We start from the raw sequence: 27,543 nt of genomic DNA, 5'->3' as shown, positions 1-27,543 counted from the left end.
ACTGGTGGCATAGTGGCTTGTGAAGTTGCGCCTCCGTCAGCGGGATCTAATTTTTAGCAGCTTTACCATGTTGCAATGCTAGTAAAAATGGTTTGTTCGTGATGGCTGGAAAGTTGCACGCAGTTGCACGAAGTCGCACCAACTCTGTATCGTCTGGGTTAGTTTTTGAATCTTCGCGCGTATTCTTACCTAGCGGCGTTTTTGCGAACTACACAAATGCCCAAAATTGCGATTTTCGAAACAAAAACAGAACCAGTGAAGTTTAGGTTACGGTTGGTTGGTCAACGTTCAACCGTTGAACTGGTATTTGCTTTTGAAGCTTTGATTCTATCCCTACACTGTTAAGGTAAAGCAGTTTATTTTCACAACAACCCAACTCAAATATTACCCTTTTTTTTTTTTTTGAGCTACATAAGAGCGGAAGAGCATCGGGGATCGGCAGTTCGCGTCCCACCGCAACCTTCCATTGAACGAAGGTCATAACCCGTGGTACCTCCGAAAAGCTCCGCAAAGATGAGTTTCAACAAGCTCGGCGTCAAAAGTTTGGCAGTCAAAGACAAGCGAGTCATCATTAGGTGAGATTATTCAACTACCGGCTTCGTTGACTTGAATGAGACCGGGCTTGACGCATCGTTAGCTTGGTGGGAGTAGACAGCTAGGAGTGTGCAAATCGTAGAAACACTCTTTTTTATACTACAGTCAATCGCTTGCGTGAATGCCGAGAAGTCTCGAATGTGTATTTCATTGATTGAGAAGACTTGGAAGTTATTAGTGGACCTCACTGGTAAATTAAGGCTTCGGAAGATTTGTATAATTTCTCTGCTTTTGAAAAGCGGCCTTTAGGGTACTTTAAATAGGCGTCGAGGAGTTGGATAGAGGCGCTGGAAATAGAATATTGGCGCTTCCTGAAGCTGCGACCTTCAACAACCTTGAATGGGTTAAATTTTTGTTCATGATATGTGCAAGTAAACAGACAGAAACTGATCGTTTTTCCCCCTCGTTTTTTCAATTTCACTTCCAGGGTTGACTTCAATGTGCCTCTCAAGGATGGTAAGGTTGCTAACAATCAAAGGCAAGCATTCCCTTCTATTGGAAAAAAAGAAAAAAAAGTTGTTATTGTGTTAAATGCTAAATTCCATGCCAATTGACTTGATTGCTTTGCTTCCAGAATTGTAGCCGCCCTGGACACTGTGCAGTATGTACTGAACAATGGTGCCAAGTCGGTGGTTCTAATGAGCCACCTCGGTCGGCCCGACGGGAAGGTGGACAAGAAGTACACCCTCGCTCCTGTTGCTGAAGAGCTGAAGACCCTGCTTGGCAGGTAGGGTCTTTGACGGAAACATATGCAGGTCGCAAGTTTGTCTTTTCTTGCAATGATGTCAGAATGCCGAGCTCTTATTGGCTGATTGAAAAAAATAGCGGGTAGATCTCGAGGCATCTAGCATTGAGGTCTACCCACTATCCTTTCACTCAAAGCCTATCGGAGCTTGACGTCGTTCTGACGTCACCGCAACTCCTGCGCAAGAAGCAGACGACTTACTCTCCGCATCGGCTTGCGTTACGACTCGGTGCAATCAGAAATCTTGTATATTAATTAATATTTATTTGAGCTCAACAGAGCTGCACAAAATATCAATTATTGTACGAATAAATATAAAATAAATTGATATTTATTTGAGCTCAGGAGAGGCTAGTAGCAGTGCCTTTTTGGCAGGGGCTGGTCTTTACATCCGATCTGGTAGCTAGAGCAGGGTAAACCCGGCCATTGGGAAATATACGGACAATCCACGCTTCTCTCAAGTCGAGACAAAAAGCTGGACAATCGAAACAATTCTTCTTGGCATGTAAACGTTGGAGAGTAGTGCACATGTCACCGACCTAAAAGACGGTGTGGGAAAGCGGCCAGTTCTTTTCTAAAGTGATTACAAGTTCTTCGGTTAAAGCATTTAAAAAAATGAGGCAACCGCCAAATTACAACATCGAGCTTAAATCGCAAACAAGTTTCTTGGTTTAAACGTCTAAATTTGTCAATCGAGCTCTCTCACAAAAAAAAAGGGGGGGGGTTTAAACAAAATGTCTGTTTTGCAAATAAGTTATTTACAACAATATTGGAAAAGCAGTTTGATTAATGGCACTGCCCGCAAAAGCTCGATGCTAACCTGGGCATTCCGTAAGCGCAGCTTTGTTTCGGGGAGCTAGTTCATTCGAAAACCAAGATCTGTAATGAAGACAGCTTCCTTGACTTACCGGTGTACCATTAACCTGTGAAGGACACTGCAGTCACCGATGGCTGAAGAAATGCAGGGCTTGCTGAGTACCAAGCGTTATCCCTCTGCAGCCAATGAGAGTGTGGCATTCGCTGATCAGAACGCCCAAGGCCAAATCGCAAAGCGGGGTGATAATGCCCCTGCGTCCCGGATTTCACCAGCTCTGCTTCCCACGATGCAGGAACGTCACTTTCCTGCCGGACTGCGTGGGGTCGGAAGTGGAGAAGGCCTGCGCCAACCCGGCGCCGGGAACGGTGATTCTGCTCGAGAACCTCCGCTTCCACGTTGAGGAGGAGGGCAAGGGAGTGGATGCCAATGGCGCTAAGGTCAGGCACTCGGTGGGATGTGGAAGCGACTTCGGCCAAACTCTCAAAAAACTTCATTTTTTAGTTGCCTGGACAGGACATGCATGTCACAAATTGTCACAAAACAACCCTTAAAAAAAATACGGGAAATTTTTATTTTGTGAGGACCATTTTGATTTAGGAGCCATTCCAAAATATACTTTGATCTAATTTGGATGTTGACCCCAACATAGAAGCCTGTATCGAAACTGCTGTAATTAATTTTGCAATACAAATATTGCACTAAAAATGCTTTATTAGGGGAAATTGACTTTGGTAACATACCCTAATATCCCGACAGATACCTACCCCTATTACTGGCAAGATTTGCTATTTTTCCAAAAACAGAGAAAGACTTCTAGTAATTGCAGGGCCTTGTCTAATGGTGACCTTGGCAGAAATGGTGTTATTTAGCCACGGCGGGAGATATGCAAACATTGCTGACAGAGAAGGACAGTCTGGTGCATCCCTGCAGTCACAAGTTTACATGTCACAAAAACTCACATTTTTCAACTTTTTATCGCACACTGAAAGTTAGCTTAATTCCTCTCTATTTTCACCCGATTTGCTTTTGATCTTAGGTGGGCCTCGGGATATTACAATACATGTCATCTCTGAGCACTTAATTAATGAAAATTGTTTTTGTTTAGTGTTTCTTTGAAGAGGCACCTCGTAATTAATAAATTTTTCATGCGGAACACATAGTTCCTGGTGTGATGTCACAAAGTATGAAGGTCGTGGCGAGTCACTCTCTGTAGCTACGCAGTCAGAGTTCATTTTAATCAACCTGTTTCTGGTAATTTGTCCTAAAATTTATTTTCCATAGATTTTACTATGTTTAATCGTTTATATTTGCACTAAATGGCATACAGTGTCGAAATTAGTTTGTGGACTATCTTCACCGCACATGACCGTGGAAAAGAGAGCGAGAGCAGATCTCAACACTAGTTCTTGATCTACAATTTTTTGTGCGGAAGAAAAGCCAGATTTCAAGCTGCAGATACAGTTGCTGGGCTTTCATAGCTTGTGTTTCAGTAAAAAAAGAAATCTCTGCAGGTACAAATACCTCATCAGTGTCCCTTTGCGACCGACCTATCCCAGACAATACCACCAAAATTCAAACCTAAACAGACCATACCTCTCCCCACAAATCAGTTAAACAAAAAAACCAAAAAAAAAAAAAAAAAACCAAAAAAAAAAACCACATTTTTACGTGGTGAATGATGTTGATTGGGGCGAAGCTCTGGTGGTGCTTGCCTGCGTAGACGCTGAGCCGCAGCATGCCGAGCCTTTCGTTCGTTTTCATCCATGTCAGAAAGAGAATGTGTGGTATGGAACGTGGTTACATACGCATTTGAGCATTTGACCGCAGCGCCCTGTCGTCTATTCGCAACTCCAGCGTGCCACTCGCCCTCCCGTGGACGAGCGGAGAACTAGAGGAACGGGGACGGCAGCGGCGGCGCAGAAATGCTCCTGACACGCGCTGAAAATTGTGCTTCAAAGGCTCAGCCTTTGGAGCACAATTTTTAACGTGTGTAATGCTACACCACACGGTAGCCTACGATAACAAACTTACTATCAATAACCATAGAGCAGTATGGCCACGTGTTGCAATACACTAAAACCGAGATGGTGAGCAGTGATTTGCGAGCCTGTGACACAAAGACATCAATACTCTGAATGCCGCTCTTCCGAAGCTTGACGGTCACCGTGCGCGGCTCACTTTTTAGAGCATTAATGACCACGGCAATGCGCAAACACGATATCTTCATCACCTTCAAAAATATTCTGCCGCAAACAGTGACGTGGCTGGTGAGTAAAACGCGCTCGCCCACCACAAAGCTTCGCAAGTGGAGGTTTCCGCAACTTTTAAATATCAGCATGCTCATTTTGCTAACATGCATCAACATCTCCGTCACCTGTAATATGATCCTGCCCTAACCACTTCGCGTTTGCAGACAGATAAATCATTCTAATTGCACTGACCAGCGTCAGCGAGCAGGCGCACGGGAAACCCTGGAGAATCTATCCCCCTTTCTTCCGCCATCTTGGAACTACCGCCCTGCCACCTATAGGGCGTTGGAGTTGCGAATAAACGTTAAGCCAATGCATGCAAAGTTTGGCGCGATTATATACGCATGTGACCGCAGCGCCCTCTCCTGTATAGACGTTGAGCGGCTACCTGCAACGTTTCATCCACTACAGAATTCCCAGCTCTTGAGTTACTACCACATCTCAGAGCCCCCTACTCGTCCCGCAGTCGTGGCCGAGTGGTTAAGGCGATGGACTAGAAATCCATTGGGGTCTCCCCGCACACGTTCCAATCCTGTCAACTGCGCAAACATTTTTTTTTTGTTTTACACGAGCACATGCTTACGTGCTCGTGAGCTCACGATCACGAGCACCAGCATGATCGATGTGAGCACGAACGCCGGACGGACAAGGCTAGACCCTAAGGAGCTTTGCCCCTAAAACAAACCGCTTGTATGAGAACCTAAACATGCACTTTACGTTTTGGTCTTGCATAGTTGCCTGCGTCGAGTTGAGTGTGACGTTTAAATACACATTTATTTAATAAATCTCTCGCTTATGACAAACCTCAGGCACTGATATTAGCAAAATATGTACAAAACTTGAGTTTTTTTGCCGTGTGTTTACTCGGTTGAGAGGAAACCTGGAAATATTTTGCTTGCAGGTCAAAGCGTCTCCTGAAGCCACGGCTGCTTTCCAGCAATCGCTCACAAGCCTCGGAGACGTGTTTGTCAATGACGCCTTTGGAACTGCCCACCGAGCTCACAGGTGGGGAAGATCTTTTTTGTCTCGCAGTCATCACAATTAAGAAATTAGGAAAGTTGAATAGACCAAGTAGAGAAAAGTTCCTAGGCATTGTTTCTGCATCTCCACCAACCACTTGTGTGTTTTCAGGAAATATTCAAACAGTAGAGGAACAAGCAAAAACGGTATGCCACTTTTGGAGGTCCCCCTGCACTTCTGAATTCCGATACAGGATTTTGGAGTGAAGTGATCAACTTTCTGATGTGAGGGCTACAGCCAGGCTTTGGATTCAACATTCCCAGACAATTGAATGTATAGTAAACATACCCCTTTAACGATACGGCCACACACTTTGGGAGGAGGAGAGGGCATAACAAAGGGGAAGAGGTGTGTAGATAGCAAAAACACAAAAAATGCGTTTAAAAAAAAAAAGAATGGAGATTGGAAGTTTTAATGACAAAACATTGGCTGTCTCGTAGCTTTTTCTTCCTATTCTACATATGGCGGCACCTGGCGGCTGCGCTGAGGGTATTGAGAGGGGTGCTCACGAAAAAAAAGCTGAGGACGGCTGGGACGATTTTTTTTTTTTTTTCTGTGCTGTATGGCCTCTTGCGCAGCACCTTTGCGACATCTCCCCTCACATCACCCTGTAAGGTCTGCTACACATCGTTTTATTCCTTTTTAAAAATCATTTTAGATCAACTAACACTGCTAAGAAAAGAGGCACTGAAAAGTGACGCGTCGTCTGCACGTGAAGAAAGGTCCCGCGAAACCCTCTCGCAGTTGGCCAGGTGGCACGTGTGCATGCCCCTGAACGATCGGAGGGAAAGTGATAGGACACTTCCTGTTTGAAGTCATTTAAAAAGGTAAGGACTGCCTGCAGCACTTAGCTAACCCCGTACATTGTGGATTTGGGCAGACGTTTAAAAAAAAAAAAAAAAAAAAAAAAAACTTTCTGAAAATATTTTTTTTTTTTTGCAAATATGTAGTTTTCAAGCTTGAAATTTTTGGGCTATTTCTAGAAATCATTTTCAGTTGTTTGCAAAAAAAAAAAATATATATATATATATAAATGTTGGGGTGTTAGTAGGCACCCTTGAGCTAAGAGGATTACCCATCCCAGGCACTGAAAGACCGAGGGTTATCCTGCTCTTGGAACCGTTCGAACTAACCGATCCTATAAAGCTACCACATTTCAAAGAATTTGGTAGAGTGGCCAAACATGTTTTTTTTTTGAGTGTAAGACTGGCCATATATGTCCTGCACAAGGAGAGTGTATTTGTCTGAAGGTGTGATCTCAGAAAGATAGGAAGGTGGGCTGGTTGGAACATTGCAAGAATACTGAAAGCTCCAGGGAACAAGGACTAGAAAGAGTGTGCTATTAACAAAAGTTCACATTAAATTGAACATTAGAGTTAATATTCAAGTTTGGTTGTGAGTAGTGCACTCTTCTTTCTAGTCCTTGATCCCTGGCACTTGCTGTGCTCTTGTGGGATCTCTGGTGTGCAGCCACGCTAAACCTTCAAGTTCATAATAACATCGGGAAATTTGCTCTGGTGCAGCTCGATGGTTGGCGTCAAGCTTGCACAGAGGGCAGCTGGACTGTTGATGAAAAAAGAGCTGGAGTACTTCAGCAAGGCCTTGGATAATCCGTCCCGGCCGTTCCTCGCCATCCTGGGAGGGTGAGGAGTGATTCGTCAGAGTTCCTGGGAGTGTCGTCCACGGCTGATGCGGTAATATCCACTCTTTGGTATTACGACAGAGCCAAAGTGAAGGACAAGATCCAGCTGATTGAGAACATGCTCGACAAGGTGAACGAGATGATCATTGGCGGAGGAATGGCTTTCACCTTCCTCAAGGTCACCGAGAACATGCAGGTATTGCGACACCTCCAGCCAAAGATTTCTAATTTGTGGGGGGGGGTACCGCTTTAAATGGAGTAGCACCATCAGCTAGCTTTGACACTGTAAAGAAAGCCGGTATACCGTGGCTTTCCTTTGCACTGTGAAGGCTACCAGTGATGCGGCACTATTTGATTCAAACAGCTGTTTGCACACTTCTACTCATTTGCAAATGCCGTAGCTGAAGCTGAGCAAAACGCAGCCTGTACACCATTCAGCCCTATGCCGACGGTGCGGTCGGAGTTACGAGCTCCCTGAACCGTGTCTGCTTAGGGTGAATGGAGTATACACCTTTCCAAAATACACTCCTAGGCCGCCGCCATGTTGCTGATGCTGATGCGGCTGGTGCGACTCTCGCGCTCTCTATCAACTAGAAATTTTCTGCCACTCTCTGGGACTGTGAAGACCCGCTCGGCGTGGTTCTCTACCTACGTTTTTGCAGTTCTGCATTCGACGTTATCTTGCCTCTCTTGAAAGTTTCCACTTAATTTTTTTATGCGTGCTGCGTACCCTTTTTGAGTTATCTTCCATTGTGAGAAATAAGGCTGGTAAGTGCCTGCCATTCAAGCTTTTCTGCTCGACATTCACGGGAAACGAAGGAGGTGAAGGGCATCGAACGGCCCCCGATGCAATTTTGCGAACATTGTTCTCCCCCGTCCCAGAGATAATCCGCGTAGAAATGCTCAGTCGTCTCCAAAAATAGTTGTCCGGGGTGGGGTGAGAAACGGGTCAGTCGCGTTCGTTCCTTTGACTTGGTGCTGTTTTGAAAAAAGGAAGCTCTCCCCAAAATGCGCCCCAAAACAAAGTCATCTTGGATTCCGTCCGATCGTCAAGGTGTGACTGTCGTCGACTGTGACTCTGTTATTTGAGATCTATCTCAAATAAATTCTTTTCGGATTACGCTGCATCGTGTGGTACGTACAATATATTGTTAGAATGTTAACACTTCCTCAGTTGTATGTCCGTGTCCTGTCCATTCGTAAACACGTTATTTGTGAGCGTGAAAAATGCATGCCTTTCGATCTTGTTCTGTTGCAATTTATTTTTGACAGCAAAGCGCTTTGTCGCCTCACATGCGGCGAATCCCGCGGCGCCGTCAAAGCTTATCGTAAAAAAAAACAACAAATAACTAATTCCAGTCGCATTTGTTCTGTCGCGCGCGTACCCAACAAAAATAGTTTACAGTTTTTTTTTTTTAAATGCTTTCTCAATGTCCTCGGGAAAATACATGTACCATGGAACACGAAATACAGCGGGAAAAGACGAGAATTTAGCCGCCAGCAGCGTTTGAAACTGTGCCTACGGAGGCTGCGCCTGTTGAAATCACAGTCCACTCGGTTAGGGTTAAGGCTAGCCCACATGGCGCGTTTTTTAGTGCGTCTAGACGCGCGTCTTGGCTTGGCGCGCGCGCTAAGCAGGACGCGTGCGCCCAGTCAAACCACACGCAGCGCTACCGTGCAGCTCTTCGCGTCTGCGTTTCCGAAGCGTCTGCCCAACGTAGCCAGACGCGCTTAAAGGGGCCCTGCAATGACTTTTTGACTGGTTTTTAATTTGCACTGAACCTGAGCGTACTGAACGTAGTAACCGGTCGAATTCTTGAGCCGGTATACGACCACAGCGCCGCCGCGTACATTCGGGACCTTTCTACGCTCCTCGTTTGTCGTAGCCTCATCCCACTAGCCTTTTCTAGTATGCGCTGTTTTTTTCCGCCGCTTGGTAGCGGGTATGTCGACGGGTCATTTCTCGGTTCCGTACTTTCTAAACTGCATTTGTTTCTTTTCTGATCTAAAATAGTGAACAAAATCTACTTTCATACATAATTGAAACGGTTCGCGACACTTATAATTTGTATCTCGACTAAAAAAAAGCTCTTAGCGGCTTTGACCAGTGGCAAGCCCAGTACCAAGGACGTCACATTTTGCGCGCTTTCGGTACCGCGGGTCGCCCTCGTCGGTGGAGGAGGTTTCCGTGTCGTCTGGTTAAAATATGATGCACTGATATTTAGTTACTCTCTCCGTGCCCGCTGGCTTGCCCCAACCCCAAGAGACGTGGAAACCGCAAAAAAAGGTAGACGCTTAAATATGATTGCAGGGCCCCTTTAAGAAACAAAAGCAAATATTAAATAGAAATTGCGCGGTAAATGATGGCTACATGCCGTAATATTTAATTTTAGTAATAGTAAGCGCTCATTTTTATTACAGCAATCGCAATGAAGCTCAATTTCACTAATTTTCATCCTTTTTAGTGCGTACGCCTCATCCACGTTTCGATACGCCATTGGCATCACCATCGCCCGCGCCAAAACATTTACAGCTGGCCGCTGGCCGCTACATAGGTTACGTTGTTCCGGTTGTTGCCGGTAGTATTAATATTGTACCTTTGTCTCTCGGTGTCCTTATATTCTTTACATTTGGCCTGCCAGAGTGCAGGACGCTTTTGTACTTCGCTAGGTCCTCTCTGTTCCGCTGAAGCAGCGTCAGCCTCTCCCGCGGAGCAGAGAGGATTCCCTGGACTTGTGTAAAAGGTATGATAAACTGATATCCTCGGGGGGAAGGACGTAACTACCCATGTTCGCCCTGCTGTTAGCGTTGGCGGGGCCTAAAAGCCTTCTTTTATTTAAGGCCGCGAGCGTGCAAATTTTGTAAACTCCGCGCGCGCGGGTGTGTGTGTTTGCGTGCGTGCGTGCGCTCTGCCTTGGAATGGCACAGGGCTGCTACCCGTTTTTGTGTGTGTATCTTTCTGTTTTGAGTGTTTCTATTTATTTTCCTTTCCCGTATCCCTTTCCCTACTTGGCGGTGGGCTAGCGGGCCCACCTGTGCAAGGGTCTCAACCTTTTTGCCTAGCCTCGCACGCTGCCGAGTGGGTACCGCAATATTTGCAAATAAAAAGTATTATTATTATTATTATTATTATTATTATTATTATTATTATCGCCTTTGCCGCGAGGTTCGTGGCGAAAACTACAGTCCTACAGTGGCGAAAACAGTGGAGAAAATTCAAACGCTCCATGCAACTAGTGAACACGGCGGTTCGTTGGTTGTTGCCTTCTGGACGCAGCGCGAGACGCGACGCATGGACGCAAAATATCTGCCTCCTTCAGATACGCCGGAATGCGCCAAAAAACGCCGCGTTTCGTCCCGGCGCCGGAAGTGACGTCAAAGCGCAGGCGCAGGCGCGACGCAGACGCGGAGGAAAGCGCACCATGTGGGCTAGCCTTTAGGAGGGACGCCTGCGAGAGTCCAGCCTCAAACTCGATGACTAGGCTCGAAAACGGTTTGTTGCCCCTGGGGTCGAGTGTTTTTTGGAAAGGTGTATAGGCATGCACAGGTCAGCACGGCAGTAAACAACCAAAGTGATGAGCTCGATTGTTACATCTAATAAGTTGTCTCTCCTTATTTCTTAATGGTGCAGAAATCGTCAAAATACCTAGATTTTTCTGGCCAAATTTATCGCGAGTTCATTCAGGCGCAAGGTGCTATTCACGCAGCGCATACTGTTCTACGAGCCTCGATTTCCTCTGCAAATAATGAACGGCTGGGGTGCCTACGAAATGGCATGAAACCTCCATTGCGCGCATCAATCCAGTTCTGTGAATTGCATGCAACTCGTTTTATGAGGCTGTCGCACATGGAAAGATTCGAGCTTGCATATTGTAAACCATTTTACTTTCGCCCGTTCAATTTTTGAGAATTTTGCGAATTCTGGATTTTAGGAATATTTTGCAGGCACAGAATTTTACGATTGGGAGTGGTGCACTACATACTCAATATACAAGTTAATATATTTGCAGGGTCTATTTTTTGCAATGTTTTTAAAGTCGCTAAATTCGCGAAAAGAAAGTAGTTTACGGTGCCTTAGATTAGAGGCGGCGCTAGCAATTAATTAATGTTTGCTAGAGCAAATTTAGGAATCGGGCAGCATTACAAGCATATTTTGCCTTTGGTGGGCGTGCAGATTGGGGGCTCGCTGTATGACAGCGACGGAGCAACGATTGTGAACAGCCTGCTGGAGAAGGCGAAGAAGAACAACGTTCAGATCCACCTTCCCGTCGACTTTGTGACGGCCGACAAGTTTGACGAGAAGGCGGCCGTCGGGTCGGCCACCGTCCAGGGCGGAATCCCCTCCGGATGGATGGTGAGCTATTTGTCGCCATTTGCAGTGGCATTCGTGCACCGGGCCACTGTCCGCTTGCTTCAGACTCGTGAAGGGCGACATTTGAGTGTTATCGACTGCATTGGCGCTTCGGAGCTCTTACGACGTGAGCACATATTGGCACACTGGTGCCATCTGGCAGGTAGCCCTGGAACTGTTCCGATAACTAGACTGAAAGTCGCTCGCAGCATTATTCAAAATTATTTCGAGCACGCGGTGGAACAACAATGTGTAAAGAATGTGCAGATAAGAAGTGCTTCGAGGCTAGGTGGCACCAGGGTGTTTTCTCGTGTCACTGGCAGTGCAGTCAATCACATTATGATGCAAATTTGTGTGAACCAGCTTTAAAGGAGTCATGAAATGATACTGGGTTGGAATGATTGTGACTTTGCAGAGGCGTGCTGGTCCTAGCCTGGCCCTAGTATACTTGCACAGTCCGCCACTGATTCAGAAGCTTCTTTGTCGCGGTGCGAGGTTAAAAGGGGACTATTTCTTTCAGTCTTGCCTTTGCAAAGCTTGATGATGTAATTGTGGGATCGAAACCAACCCTGACGACAGTTGAGCGCAGCTCACAGATTGGACATGAGAACTGCGCGAGCAGTCGGCTTGGGCTCGTAACAACCAATGCCTCGGCGGACACTCGGGTAGTGGCTCTTGTCCATCCACTGCGGTGATGAGAAGAGCCGAACTCTAACAATGCCTGCAGCTCAGCACGCATTTTCTACTTTGCCAACCCCAGCGCATGGGTATGATGAACGTTGGTGGCATAGGATAGGCACCAGGCCACGTGGCCGCTTGTTCTGGCTCAGAGTTGAGGGGATGAACGATGCTCATATTTCTCGAATTATTTTGGCCACTGCCATTGCATAGAAAGAAAACCTAAGGCAAGTTCATTCAGTAATTAACATTAGGGAGTGATTCTAACTAGTATTTAGCAAAAGTTGAGAAATGGTTTCATGGCTCCTGTCTCTGCTGCATCTGAGGTGGGCTGGGAATGCAGCATAATTTAGGTGTGCAGAATAATTTGCTCGTTTGCGCACAAACATGTGCCACGTTTGGCAGAGATTCGTGCCATGGCATTGTCCAAATATGCCGTGAGCTTTGATGGCTCAAGTGTCGCTCGGAGAGCTACGGATTTTCCACTAGGCTGTGGCAAGGAGCTTTAATGATGTCTCGATCGCTATAGGCTTATCGAGTACACGTTAGATTTATCCGTGCTTCTTACGACGTGCCGCTGAGAAAACCATTAAAACTCGAGAACGAAAATATTTGCCACCTGCGCTAACGCCAAATCTGTTTTAGGGCTGCTTTCCAAGCCTGGAGCGTCGCAAAATGCTGCGACAAAAATATGATAATGCGGCCAGTTGTCTTTATCAAAGACCCAACCCCTCGATAGGATTCCAACCACCAACGTAATTTGATACTCTATCCCCTGTGCTAGCAAAGTGGCTTCGATTACCACGGTTATAGTTGGTGGTATGTGCGTGCTTGTTTCGCCAGAAAGATGTCGAAGCCTCAATGGTAGGAGGAGCTCAAAAGACGCTGCCCATTCCGTCTCCAACTTTGTCTATAGGATGAATATTAGGGGGCATGATCTATAGGATTAAGATTAGGGACGTGCGGTCAATAGGATTAAGATTAGGGGACGTGAATATTAAATTCTTCGATTAACTTAGAATGTTGAATAATCTAAAGCAGGGGTCAGGTAATTAGCGGCCAATGCATTTGGCCCGCGGAGCAATATTTAATGGCCCTTGGCACGCCACCAAAAATGCCTCCCTCCCCCCCCAAAACACAAGGACAAGAGGTACGTTTGGTTGCTGAAATGGTATTACCAGCCGTATTAACTCTGAACAAGTTCGAGAGATTTGCCGCAGATAGAATTTGCTGATCAGCCGACCCTGAGACGAGCAATAAGCTGAGGGATGCACTTGTAACGAACAACTTCGTTAAGTTTGCTGCTGGCCTCCCTGAATTAAAGTTCTAAAATCTACGAAATCTTGCAGCAGCCTTGACTGAACTGTCCACTACAGCACGTATATATCTGCAAACATACTTTTTATGAGATGAAGACTGTGAAGTCAAATGGGGCTCTTGCGAATGACAGACCTCCAAAATGTTCTGCGAAGCTCGGTTAAGAGTTATAATTGGCTTCAAATCGCATGGCCGCTTGTTCTGGCTGCAAGTTGAGGGACTGAACGCTGTAAATATTTGCATTTTGGCAAGCAATATTGAGCACTTAACATTTTACTAAGAGGGGATTTGAGCAATCTTTTGTTACGTGTGCCTGAATCAAGATAACATCTTTGCATATCAATTTTAGTATGTGAAAGATTTTTCTTTTAATCTTCAATTTCTACAAGTTTAACCCCCCCCCCCCCCCCCCCCCCTCCCCCCACACACATCTCAGTTTTTCTCTCTGGCCCACTCCATCTCCGCTTTGCAACGATTTGGCCCATGGCAGGAGAATTGGTGGCCGATCACCAATCTATGGCGAGGGCATTTACTCGCAACGTTTTTATTCTCGCATATATTGAGACACCAGACCTGTGTTAATGAGAATAAACAAGTATTTAGAGCTCGCGTCCTCTTTTCTGGCAGGGGTTGGGTGCGGCACACAAAGTCTGTCAGCGTCGGTCGGTCTCCTCTTGGCGTACCTGCAGTAATCCCTTGATACTCTTTCATTAACACTGGATGCAGTTTGAAATGCTTGACAAGGGGTGCTTTGGTGCCTGTTGGTGTTCGAAGTGTTGGGTTGCATGTGATGCGTTGCGCCATTGATGACGTCAACTTTGCAAAGTGTTTCTAGATGGTGCCCCTCCCTCCTTCTTTTGTCTTCCCTTCGTTTCTTTGCTTCACAGACGGCTCGCCACAATATTGTCCATCCACCATAATACGAGGCGAAATAGCGCAACCCCCGACCTGCGATGGTAGTAGTAAAATCAGTTGAATCGCGGGTTAAGTTGTCAGGAAAGGACGCTCAAGCTGTATATTTTCACAAATGACGAGGTGACGAAACAAAGAATAACCGAGGGAACTAAAATTTTAATGGGGCAAACTTGCGCCCAAAACAAAAAGAAAACAGAAGATAACAGCAGAGCGTCGTGGGCGTCGGCGTAGCAGCAAGATCGAACGTTGGAGTGAGAACTGCGGCTTGCCACGCGGAGCCCTTTATGTACACGCGTTAACTTCTAGAACAATCGGTGTAGAAGGTTCAGCGTGTAGAACATTCGGACGTCGAACACACAACAAGGTTTTTGAATTTACCAGAAATTTAAATTGAAAAAATAAATAAAAGACTTGCCGCTCCTGGGAATCGAACTTTGGGCTTCCGCTCGAAAGTCAGGTGCGGTAACTACTCGGCCATGCAGGCACTCGTTCGGCGATGCACGTGGCAATATTACTGAGACTGCATTGTGATGCGTAGTGGTTTTGATTACCTTCGTTCACGGAAGCTAATTGTGGCAGAACTAGTAAGTGATACTACTGTAGTGCTTTCGAAAGTGTTCTCGTATATTCGATTTGTTTCGAATATTTATTTATTTATTTATCCAATACTCGCAGCGCTTTTTGGCATTACAGCGGGGAGGTCACATACGCCAAACATTACTTGAATACACACAAGCAGGCTTCTTGTGAAGTGCAATTGGGTTAAATGACGGCAAGAGTACTTACTCGCAGAATGAACACACTTTTTTGTCCGAAAAATCGATGCAAAGTTGGGGGGTGCGTTCATTACGCGAAGTAAAATTTTTGCGTCCGTATTTACTCGCATAATGAACGGACCTTTTATCCTGAAAAATTGAAGTAACTTCTTATCGCTTTGCGCGCGGCGCCCGACCCCGTAACCGAACTAAGCTGTGCAAAAAAAAAAAAAACCTCTTAAATTCTTTTTTTCTTAGTTTCTTGGTTTGTTTGTTTGTTCTTGCCGCCTTTCGCAAGCTGTTTTGTTTGCTTAGGCGTTGCTTAGACGAAGGCTCTCCGCTTATCTTTCTTAAGGCCGGTTCAGACACTTGCGTTTGACTGCGTTGCGTCGAGTGCGGAAAGCTAGTCACCGACACATCTGTGCTTCGTATGAAGCGTGGATGCAATCCAAGGAATCATCTTGGCACGCGATGTAAGCAGCAGGGATGTCCTGGTTTCTCGCTGCCGCAACGCAGTCAAACGCAACTGTCTGAACCAGGCTTTATCCTTGCTCGCGGCGCGGGACCGCGCGACGCACGACCCCCCGTAACCAAACTGCGCTGTGCAAAATAAAATTAAAAAAAAAAAGCTCCTCTTTTTCTTTTGTTTTTTTCTCAGTTCCGTGTTTTTTTTTTTTTTTTTTTGCCGCCTTTTGCAAGCTGTTTTGGTTGCTTAGAGGGCTTCTCCGCCCCTCTTTCTTACCTCCTTGCGCGCGGCCCGCGACCCCCCCCCCCCCCCCATAACCAAACTGGGCTGTGCGTGCAAAAAAAAAGAGAAAAAAAAAAAGCTCTGTTTTGTTTTCTTTTAGTTCCGTGGATATTTTTTTTTTTCTTTTCGCCGCCTTTCGCAAGCTGTTTCGTTCGCTTACCGCTCATTCACACTGGAAGCGGATCCGCGTTCGCAAGGCGGTTGCGAACGCGGTTGTATAAGATCCAGTGCAATTGCACGCGCACTCGATGACATCAAGTGCGCGTGCAGATGTACTGGATCTTTATACAACCGCGTTCGCAACCGCTTTGCGAACGCGGATCCGCTTCCAGTGTGAATGAGCGGTTAGAGCGCTTCTCTGCTTCTCTTTCTTACCTCCTTGCGCGCGGCGGCGCGCAAACCCAAAGTCCAAACTGTGCTGTGAAAAAAAAAAAAAAAAGAAGCTCCTCCATGTTTTTTTTTCTTGCGTCCGCTGGATCTTAGCGAATGTTTTTAACGCCTTTTGCTAGGCATTTTGTTCGCCCACACTGCCCATGCATTCGCGACCTCGCTGCACCAGGATAGAAAAGTGCGTTCATTTCACGCGCGTGGGGGGAGGGGGTCAAAATTTTGACGTCCGAGTTGGGGGTGCCTTTATTACGCGAGTGAAAAAAAAAAAGTCGAAATTTTGAGAGCCGACTTGGGGGGTGCGTTCATTACGCGAGTGCGTTCATTGTGCAAGTAAATACGGTACATGGAAGCAAATTACAACTTCGCAACACACAGCATCACTCTATATCAACAAATGACGGCAGGATAGTTTATGTACATCAAAGCAGATCTCGAATCCGCGACACATATTGCATAACTTTTACTTTAGCAACTTGACTGATTCCAGGGCAGAATAAAAGGCATCGTTCGACAAAATTGATATATGGCAGAAGGTAACCGGTTCCATTGGAAAATTGTTTTCGGGAAGAAAGCACTACTCAAAACTGCCGTCCTACATCTGTACTCACGAACCTTATGAACGTGATCCACTCGGGCGGTTTGATGATGTGGTGAGAAAAGAGAGGTGTCACGTGGGATTCCGGTTGGGGAATGATATATACTGTGAAAAAACTTGAAGCGAACCCTTGCTCTACGGTATTCAAGTGTACCCCACTGTAGGGTCTGTTTGGCGAGTGACACGCTAAAATCTCTATCTTTTATTGACCTTCCCAATACATAGTGGGCCGCAAAGTTTTGCACCCTTTCTAGTTTATCAGTGATAGTCGGCGGGTCCCACACAGTGCAGGCATATTCTAAAATAGATAACACATTTGTTTTATACAACAGCTCCCGGGTGACTTGAGAAAAGTTAAGCGTATTTCTGCGATATTCTAAATGATTCTTCATTTCGAATATTCGAAAAATGGCGAAGACTTAGTTTATGAGTCAAATACAACGATGCATTTTGTTCCAGGGGCTAGACGTGGGAAAGCAAAGTGTTGTCAAGTTTCAGGAGGCTGTCAGGAGAGCCAAGACTATCGTTTGGAACGGGTGAGCTGGACTCGTGAACTTTACCGTGATTCAGGGTTGACGTGCCCGTCGTCTCGTTTCCCCCCCAACTGGTCTCAAGGCCCATGGGAGTGTTTGAGTGGGACAACTTTGCCTCTGGAACAAAGGGGATCATGGATGCCGTCGTGGAGGTGACTGCCAAGGGTGCGACCACCATCATTGGTAAGGCCCAGAAGCTGTCTGCTTAAAAAGAACTGCCCATCTCTGGTAAATACTAAAGGCACTCTAAATGCACAGCATTTAGAGGTTCTATGAGATGTCACGTGACGATCGTCACGCTGATGACGTCGCTCGCATAAACACTGATGTCATCACGTGATGACGTCACGGTGAACCTTTTAGAACGCCGATGATGTTACATGAACACTGTCATCAGCGTGATGTCACCATCGACATGCCGGTGACATGAAAGTGCCAGGACCTGGCCCTGTGCATCTTGATAGGAACTGGTTATTTGATGGCGTGAATTTCAGGTGGAGGCGACACGGCGACGTGCTGCGCCAAGTGGAAGACCGAGGACAAGGTGAGCCACGTCAGCACTGGGGGTGGTGCTAGTCTGGAGCTGCTGGAAGGCAAGTGTGCCCTTTCTTTTCCAGACATTTTCGATTCAGTTCGCCGTTGCTAGTTTCGGCACGCTGCGAAGCGTGCGATCGTCTCCAAACGCGACAGTGGATCTCGCCTAGCCTAGAGCCACCAGATAAACTAAACTCGCAAAATAAGGAAACTTTATCTTTCTCGGTGCTTAAAATCATTGTTGCCAGTTATTCTAACCTTTTCCTGAATGCACAGGAGACACTTTCTCGTCCTCCAGAAATGTTGGAGCAGTCTGCGACAGAGCAGAATGATAGCGTCTGGCTTCGGCCGGCATCGTGTCAGAAGCTCAGGAAGTTGCATTTTACAATTGTAACAATTGCCAATGCACCCACTCTAAACTAAAATGCTGGTGCCCACAAGAAAATGGAGAGTCGATGCTTGAGGTGGAGCTGCGGCTCTAGTGCAACCATTCGGGATGGTTGCTCTTGTTTAATGCTTTGTGTGTCGATCACATGACCTACAGTACTGGATCTCAAATGGGGTTCTGTGAAGCCCTCGCCTCAACCCTTAAACCCTTCTTAAAACATTGGAAAAAAAAAAAGTTTTTTTGTTGACCCTGGCCAGGTGGTTGCAAGGTAACACCCATTATAAAGTGTTCAGCCGTTACCATCTAGCCATCCATTCATCCTTTTACTTGATGCTTCTCACTTGTCCTGTCCATAACAGTAAGGCCTGCTTCAGACGGGGCAACTTTCCCAGCAATTTAGGTGTTTCTTGCGAGTTGTTCAATGGCATCTCCTAGATCCAGCTGCTGCAACATGAATTGCTCGTAATATGTCTTGCTCGAAAAGGACGAGCAACTTGGACAACTCGGAGATGTTTGAAGCGGCAGCAGCCAATCAGGGACGCGACATTTTCATCCGACACCCTCGTGGCGGTGATGATAACAACTAGAGACTTGCTTCTGGATTGAAATGGATAGTTTTTGGGAATAAACAGTTTCAGAAAGATGAGTTAGTATTCTCAATGCCATTTAAAGATATAAAAACATATTTATAGCGCATAACTGCTTATCTAAATAGTGCAAGAAAATTAAAATCGGACGATGATGATGGCCAGTCGTAGCAATTCGGTTGCTGTGTGAACGCGGGCGACCCGTGTTGCTGGTGTTGCGACGTCAAGATCCTGGAAGAAATTGCCCCGTCTGAAGCGGTCCTAAAGGAAGCCCTTTTTGCGCTGCAATTAGTCTTCTTATTTTGTACTGCCCCCCCTTCCTTCGTTGGCATGAGGTTCCCCACCACTTTGGCGGGGGTCCCCAAGGGGTCCTAAACACATCCATGCTTGAGAACCACTGATCTTCAGCATGGACCCGACGGTGTGTTGCCCTTTAAAGAGAACGCGCAAATTGGTTTCTTCGACAGAGTTAGGTAAAACTGAAGCGTAATGAGATGGCACGTTTTTTAGTAAAAATATGAAAGGATGAGTTGACTAGAGTAAAAACATATAAAACCATTGAATTTTAGGGTGAGCTTCCACAACATTAATTTTGGCAAAATGAAGGGGATGTAATGTAAGACAGTCTTATTTCCTTTTCCTTCCACCCGCTTTTCTATCGCAAAAAATGCCATACGCTAATCAATCTCCTCGCAAAAAAAAAAAAAAAAAAAAAAAAAGAAAAAAGTTTAGCTGCACGTTTGTAGCAAAATGCTTTTTTTTTTCTGTTAGACTCAGGCGCTCATTTTTTGTACTTCAAAGTATGATGAATGCACCCTGTATGAGGCCTACGCACTATTGGGTCCAAGCTCTGTAGCATAGTATCCAAGACCTACTGCTCACGAACAACAGGACAAGTCCTTTCAGTGTTGGGCCCTTGGCCTCGACCGCACTTATCTGCACGTGACCATAGTTCGGGAGCAAGTTGCACGGTTGCTACGCCTCAGACTGCGTCACGGCGGCTCGTGACCGCTTACAATGAGAGAACCCTCAGACGCATTTTGTCGGGTAACCCCGGAAACGCTTGTGGTCCACGTAAAACTAGATTGAAGTTTCTGCTCTATTTGCGGGATCAAACCTACACATGATGGGCGAGAAATGCTCGCTTATAACATTGTCAAAATTATTTCAAACCCGCAAAAAAAACAAAAAAAAACAACACATATGGAGGTGGGAAGCAGTTCACATCTACCAGATAGATGGTGTCAGTGTGCTCTCTCATCATTAGTGGTCACTAGAGCACTATATAGCTCTTACGGAGCAGACTAGCGTAATCCTTTGAACCCCGTGTTTTGCCGACAACATGGCCGACAGAGCGGCTCGGCGCGAGTCACGTGGTACTCAGGGTTCCAGGAGGCGGCCTGCCCTATGGGAGAATACATGGAGATCGTCACAATACGGCTGATTAAAGAATGAACGGCGAGTTCACACTTTTCAAAACTAGTCTGTCGTGAATTTAGTAAAACGCTAAACACTTTATCTAAGCTTTAATAATATCGGATGCGTGTGTAAATTTCGAGAAGGCAATTTCCGAGGCAATGGCGTTTGAAGCAGACGATTTTTGCTCGCAGCGGAGATGGGCTTTTCGGGTTGGCCGGAGTGGGTCACGTGAATGGTGTGACGTCGCCGTGTCGTCTGCTGCGTGATGCTGCTCAGGCAATTTTTTAAGAAAAGTTATGTCTTTGCGTGGCACAAAACTTAGCGCAAATTATTCTAAAATGTTCCATTATTATGTCAGAAACGATTGCCATTCCGTACATCCCCACAATACTGAAGAAACAACGATTTTCTCACGTTCTCCATGCATTTCTGACCGCAGTTGGAACCTCCAGGCGTTCGCCACTAGTCGCCGGGAGACTGCGTCCTAGATTGTGCTACTCTGCTCCGAAGGAGCTATATAGTGCTCTAGTGGTCACGAGCCTTCCCAACACAGTCGCTCGAAGTGCAAATGTGCGAACCAGGCTTTAAAGGGGTACGGAAACAAAATTTTAGTGCCAATCTTTCTGCATAAATTTGGGCTAGGGACAGGCACCACCTCAGAAATACAGTGTAGACCGCATATAACGTATGTCGCGGGAGTCGCGAAAATCCGCACTATAAGCGGTACCGCGCTATAACCAAAACATCAATTTTTCAGGCCAAAATACATGCCATCAGACAACTTACCTTTGTAAAAGAATTTATTTTATGCTGGATGAAAAATAAAGCTTACTTTGAGGAGAGTCTTTATTTCACCAGACTAGTACAGTTCTGTCTCAAGTGTTTCACACATTTTGAAAGAAATGAGCGGTTTTTGCCTGGCGCAGCCTTTTAACGGCGTCGGTTGCGGACGGACGTAGCGAGCGTTCAGGATTGCTAACCCTAATCATTTTTCTCCGGAGACGAAAACGCGTGAAAATTCGCATCCTTTATACGGTACGCGCCAGTAATACCTTTAACTTGAGCACACGCATGAAATGCGCCAAATAAGAAATCCGGGTGATGTTCGAGGACACAAATGCTTAGAAATCACCACTGTAGTCGAAGTAAACAAACACGACGACACGGGCGTTTCTGCCGTCTTGAGAGCGCCGCCACGACATCGTCGCACGAGTAGGTGGATCTTCCCGTCTAGTACGTGCTGGGTTATCATAGCGACACACAGCGAAAATTCACAGTCAAGGATAGCGCTTTTACGCGATGAGATGAACGCCGTCTCATCGACGATCACAACCGACGCCATGTTCGCGGATAGAAGCAGCTGCGCGACCGGCATGCAACGCGCGCGAACACTTCTCCTCAACCAACGCAGCGGAGGGACGCACGCACGTGGACGACACGTGCGTGCGTCCCTCCGTCGCTATGGCAACTGAAGTTTCTCTCTTCGCTTCCCCCGCTTCTTCCAGCAACCTCCTTGCCCCGCGTGTGCCGCTTGCGGCCTTGCGGCTCGTCTCGCGCCGTCAGCGCCGTTATCTGGTGTCACACAGGGAAGCGTGCTCGCTGCTCCGGTCGTCGGCGCGGTTGGCGGGCTGTGCCAGAAACCGCACTATAACCGGTATTTCCCATCGCGCGCCTGCATTTTAAGCGGTATGCAATTACATAGAGTTCTATGGGAGGCGAACCGGTGGTTTAAAAAAACCGCGTTATACCCGGTCCTGCACTATAAGCGGTTACGTTGTAAGTGGTCTATACTGTATCAGTATCGCGACGTAAAACACAGAACTAATTTTAAAGCTAATTAAACGATTTCAAATTCACATCTGGTGGATGCTGGGAAAGTTCTCGTGACATCACTTGTGGCATAGGAGCAGCCGCGTTCTGTGGCAATACGGCGTGCCGGCAGAATTAGCCTAGGCCTCAACGCATTTGCAAAGCCTTGGCGGAGAAAGCCAAAGCGTAGTCGGCCACAGTGAGCTCGTTCTCGTTGCGGCTCTTTGCACGACGCGACCCGAGCATGCTTCTGGCACGGCCGATATTAGTTGCTGCGAGTCGCGAGCTGCGAGGCGACAAAAAAAAGGATATGTTTGAACTACGAGAGTGTCGGCAAGAGCCACGCAAATACCTGTTCACACTCGGAGCGGACACGCGCGTTTGATCGAAGTGCTGGATTCGCTCTGTTAGACCGCGTTTCGGTAAGCGCTTCTGGACCGATCTTTTACGATTGCAACTCGATACTGACATGACACTTGGCAAAGAAAGGTTGGACCGACATCGCGTAGCTCCCACGAACTGCTATAGCTCGACAGTGACATACTATAGCGTCGTGTCAGAATAAAAATGGCACACTAATAACAAAGTGTACATACCGTGTTGCGAAGGTAATCCGTATGGCGTTTATTTGAGCTCTATATCACACAAAACAAGGAGATAGAATCAATGAGAGTCCCTTTTCGACGACAGCGTTCGTCACCGCTGTCTCAGAAAACAAGGAGATCGAGATGACAAGGGGAAAAGATTGACCTCTGAAATTTAGTTCAGGGATCAAACTATTCATCCGGGAAGGGTCCACAAGGGTCGCGCGGGCATATTCCATTCAGCAGGCCAGCCGGTCATGGACAGACGGTCTTGGCCAAGGACCGCCGGAGCAACAGTGCGCCGAGTCGGTGTTGCTGCTAGGCGTACTACAGGGTGAAACAAGGAGACGCCAGGCTCTTTAAAGGGACACTGACAGGGTATTTATGCTCGCCGAGGTTTTTAGTTGTACGTGACATATGAGAGCTCAACTACCCAGAACAGAATTTGCGGCTCGAAATTCGGTTTCTTTCCGCCCGAAAACCACCGATCAAGAACTGGCTGGTTCGAGTCTCGCTCACTCTCTTTTTCGCGGTCACGGGCCGTTTTCTAAGGTATCGATGCGACCACCAAATTTAATCAAAGTCGTGGGTCACTGAAGGCACACACTCAATATTAAAAATAGAAAAAATTATGAAACCCATTTTTTGTGGCTTCTAAAAAGCTGTAAATACGTTGATTGAAAAAAAAAAGTTCCACAGACAACCGGAAGCATTCTGTGCGTTCGTCGTTTCGCGTATCGTGGGGCTCGCGGGGACGGCGATGGCAGCGGACGAGGGACGTGGGACCTCTATTTCAGAACTGTCATTCGCGGTATCGGCGAATTCTGTCTACCGTTAAAAAAGAAATGTGGGACTGATCAAAAGAATTGGTATTCATGCCGTACGACACGCCCGACCACCAAGCCGATTTGCACGAAGACGTCGCCGAGCCGTCGCTCCCTTCTCGTGGCTGAAAACATCGCTCGCGCAAACGTCAAGCACGACGTGTCCACTTCGAGTTGAATATGCACGCGTACGATTTCTTTACTAGGTGCGAATGTCCCCAAAGCGTGGTGCTTCCCGTCTTCGACCCGGGAGTGCTTTTGCTAGAGAAAAATCGACAGCAATTTACCGGCTGGATTATTACTAAGAAAAGAGATCCACCACTAAAGAGATGCCCCAGTAGCTCAGTGGGAAAGACGTCCGGTTCACATGCGGTAGGTCCGGGTTCGATCCCCCGTGATGCTATTTCTTTTTTAAACATTTTCCGATGTTTACATATCTTTTTATTTTTTTTACAATCATCACTGAAGAAACAAACAAAAAATAACAAACAAATGTTGTGGACAATACTTCGCTGAATTAAATGGTATGGGATTTCCGTTTTGACACCTGCGAACTCAATGTAATTACTTTCCACAAGATGCAAGGAGCATATAAATCAGGTAGCGTCCGCTTTCCGAGGTGCCCGTATATGTTCTACAGGAATTGCAGCCAGCCATTGGTCCCGATCCCGTTGATCTTTCGGAAACTCTGTCGCACAATGCCACTTTTTTTCGGATGCAAGACATGTGAGCCAGCTCTTCACGCAACATCTTGGGTGTATTCTTTTCGGAGCCAATCATGGAAATTCACCACGGGCACTCACTACTCATCTCCAACTCCTCAATGTACAAAACAACTCATCTTGGAGTACAGAACAACGAGCGGAACAAACATAACTGCAAAAGTATCGCACGGCGAGCAGTTCCCGCACGCCGCATGTCGTGTCGTCTGCTACGGAGAGGAGAAAAAAAAAAAAAAAAGACAAAAACGCACGGTTGGGTGTAGCCACGTGACTTCCGCCACTCACTCTCCCCTCTCCACTTCTCCGACCTCCGTCGGGTTTCGGTTTCGGCTTCGAGCAGTTGCGTCTTTTGGCTTTATTAAAAAAATACGCTACTCTGTTGCAAAATATTAATTGGGTAGTCCTCCGACACCATAATGAAGCGCCTGGCAAAAAATAAAAAATTTTTTTTGAGGGGTGTCAGTGTCCCTTTAAATCGACCGGAAAATTCGGTTTCCTAACCTATCGCGCTACGACTTTGTGCAGCGTTGCCCACAGATGGTGCATTTTTTTTCTGTAAAATTTGTGAAAAGCGAACTTACCTGAGGAAAAGGTAAAGAAAGAAAAAGGCTTAGCTCCTATGGAAACGCAGCGACGCCACCGGTCTGCAAACAACACGGCGCCGTTTTGCTCAGGAGACAAGAGATGGCGCAACAAACGCCGCCAACGAACGAGCATACGGCGCCGAGAGCAGGCCTTTTTAGCAGACAATCTTTTCGACTCAAAAGCGGCGCGCGTTCTGCAGGCGGCGACAGTTGCAGAAACAAAAAAGACAGGTGTGGTAACAGCAAGGAACTGCAGTTCCTTGTCTGCTAAAGGGCCGGCTCTCGGCGTCGTCTGCTTGTTCGTTGATGGCAGTTGGCGTCACGACCGCTTGCGCCATCTCTTGTCTCCCTCGCGAAAACGGCAGTGGCGTCGCTGCGTTTTCATAGGAGCTAAGCCTTTTTCTTTCTTTACTTTTTCCTCAGGTAAGTTTGCTCCACAAATTTTACAAAAAAAATGCACCATCTGTGGGCAACGCTGCACGAAGTCATAGCGCGATAGGTTAAGAAACCAAATTTTCCGGTCGATTTAAAGAGCCTGGCGTCTCCTTGTTTCACCCTGTATATTCTGCCAAGCTCGTTTGGTCGGTAGAGTCGTAGCCGTTGTAGCCCTTCTCGGGTGTTCGTGGATCCTTTGTTCTTGATCGTCTGTTTCAAGTACTCCTTCCTTTTTTCTTGCTGGTTGAAGTCGGGACACACGAGAAGAGCATGTAGAAAAATATATGTCCGTTGGTCATCGCTACCAAGTAACTGAGTGATGCTGTCGGCCGTGTTGATTCGATCGTAAAAAGTGCGTAAGACAGCTTCGGAGCTGTCGTAGGATTCTGTCGTAACCTGCGCAAAAGTTATGACAATCTTGTTTCGAGAATACGGGTTTTCCCTCAAATTTGTCGTACACACTTTTTTCGTCGCGAGTTCGCTTTTGAGAATCCGGCCTCAGAGCTGGTTTGGTCAGTGGTGCCGTGGTTGCAGACTTGCCGTGGTGCAGCGTGCGTGCAGCCCTTGCACATCTCAAACGGCCACGTTGTCACAGGTCGTAAATCGTCGACGCGCCACCAAGTGGCAACGCTCGTAACCACAACATCCACGCCGTAGCCTTTCCCGTCTGGCACAAGTGACGTCACGAATGCGCCCAATATCCCAAGACTCATCGCACTCTCCGATTGCTGGTTTTTGAGCGCACGCCCAATTGGGCCCCTCAGGATGAAAAATATAGCCATCCGTTCAAAATACAAACGCGCGATTATGATTTACGGATATCATTGATCATATTGAACCTGTTTCTGAACATAATAGGTGTATTTCAAGTTTTGCTTCAGTATCCCTTTAAACTAAAACAGAGTGTAGAACTGCGGTAACTAAAAAGACTAACATGCTTCCTGTCCCGTTGGCGGCTGCACCGATCGCACGAGCCTCGGTGTAGAATGGGTACTGACGGGCTGCATCTGACTAACACCTTTTAAAAGTCTAGTGAAATGGACTTTCCAAATGCTACGCAATAGTAGCTGTCCCCTCCTTTCCTACTTTATTCGACAAAAAGAAGAGTGCTTTTTTAAAGTTCCTCGTCTCCCACTTGCAGGGAAAGTGTTGCCCGGTGTCGCGGCCCTGTCAGATGCCTAAACGGATGCGCCCGGCGTCGTCCGTACGTTGGGTCGTTCGTCGTCCCCGTCTTTGGTGTAGCGAGGAGCGGTCGTATGCTAGGAAGTTCCTTGTCGTTTGCGTGTATTTATGCCCAATAAAAGTGTCGCTTGTGTCAAAATAAATTGTCGAGGAAGGAACTTGGCATTACTGTCGTTAAAATGTTTGGCATGCTCTGGTCGGCGTGCCTGCGTGTGGTGACCAGTGTGGCGAGTACTGTCTCGTGGACGCTTTTTCGGGTTGATATTCAAAGAGCGCGCTGGCCTACTGCGAGATATCCACGTGCGCGACAGGCAGCTGGTTTCCCTAAAGTTAGAAAAAAAAAACTAAAGGGGAGACAGTTACGCTTATGTCAAATGTATTTTATTGGCGTGGCAACAGCGAAATAATGTTTTCTCCCATACTGGAGGTGACAACATTAGAGGTGGTGGCACCCTCGTAGCCTATCAGATTAAAATTTATTGCGTGAAGACTATTGTAAACAGCTGTTTATTGTAACAGTAGTACTACCAGTTTCGGTGTAGAAAGGGTGTGGTTCTATCGATTTTCAGGAAAGACTCTTCCCGGAGTTGCTTATCTTTCCGACGCCTCCGGTGCTTGCTGCCCCTTCAGAATCTGCGAGGACCGACGCGTTCATGCCTCGTTGGGCATCCTGGCCGGCGTGGCGGTTCTGTTCGCCATCTTCTGGCTGAGACGTCAGCGGTGAAGGGATGTGCGCTAGCTCCTTTTGCCACTCTACGACATTCCACACAAACGCCCGTTCTGTAACGCAGCCTTGCTTCTGGAAGCCGTGCAGCTTCCTAGGTGCAGAATTCATGTGCACTATGTGTTGTACACGCAGCACTGCATATTGTCCACACTGTGGCAATGAAGGCATGCGAGCTTTTTATCGCATAGTGCCTGCATGTTGCATGGTAGCTAGCCCTCCAAGGTTGCTTTAGATGATCAGCTTCTGCTAAGGCTTTTGAGGACTGGATAGCAGAAATTACGAGGCATCTTAACGATAGCTGAGGACCATTTTTGGATTGCAGAGTTTAGCTTGTGAATGGCTAATGGATGGTGTGTATGGTCTACGAGTGGGCAATAAATAGGTTGTGTTCAATCGCAA

At 46.8% G+C, this 27,543-nt stretch overlaps 1 protein-coding gene across 4 annotated transcripts; it reads left to right on the top strand.

The window, feature by feature from the left end:
* The first annotated feature begins 227 nt into the window (after window positions 1–227).
* LOC115308168 (phosphoglycerate kinase) lies at window positions 228–27,543 on the top strand. Of its 4 annotated transcripts, XM_042289817.1 has the most exons (14): window positions 273–303; window positions 408–575; window positions 1,022–1,072; window positions 1,169–1,321; window positions 2,449–2,593; window positions 5,307–5,410; window positions 6,949–7,068; window positions 7,149–7,263; window positions 11,242–11,421; window positions 17,276–17,352; window positions 17,432–17,532; window positions 17,844–17,942; window positions 26,377–26,439; window positions 26,987–27,277. In XM_042289817.1, the coding sequence occupies exons 2-13, from the start codon at window positions 514–516 to the stop codon at window positions 26,415–26,417; spliced, it is 1,248 nt and encodes a 415-aa protein (XP_042145751.1). In that variant the 5' UTR covers window positions 273–303; window positions 408–513; the 3' UTR covers window positions 26,418–26,439; window positions 26,987–27,277. The 4 variants fall into 4 exon arrangements, with proteins under 4 accessions (XP_029833007.2, XP_029833004.2, XP_042145751.1 ...); XM_029977147.4 differs by lacking the exon at window positions 26,987–27,277 and having other exon boundaries at window positions 228–303; window positions 26,377–26,575; XM_029977144.4 differs by lacking the exon at window positions 26,377–26,439 and having other exon boundaries at window positions 254–303; window positions 26,987–27,543.

The sequence above is a fragment of the Ixodes scapularis genome, unplaced genomic scaffold, assembly GCF_016920785.2.
Source record: "Ixodes scapularis isolate PalLabHiFi unplaced genomic scaffold, ASM1692078v2 PGA_scaffold13__105_contigs__length_92229423, whole genome shotgun sequence".
Lineage (NCBI taxonomy): Eukaryota > Metazoa > Arthropoda > Arachnida > Ixodida > Ixodidae > Ixodes > Ixodes scapularis.
The sequence above is the reverse complement of the archived record's forward strand: the minus strand, read 5'-3'. Positions and strand labels throughout refer to the sequence as shown.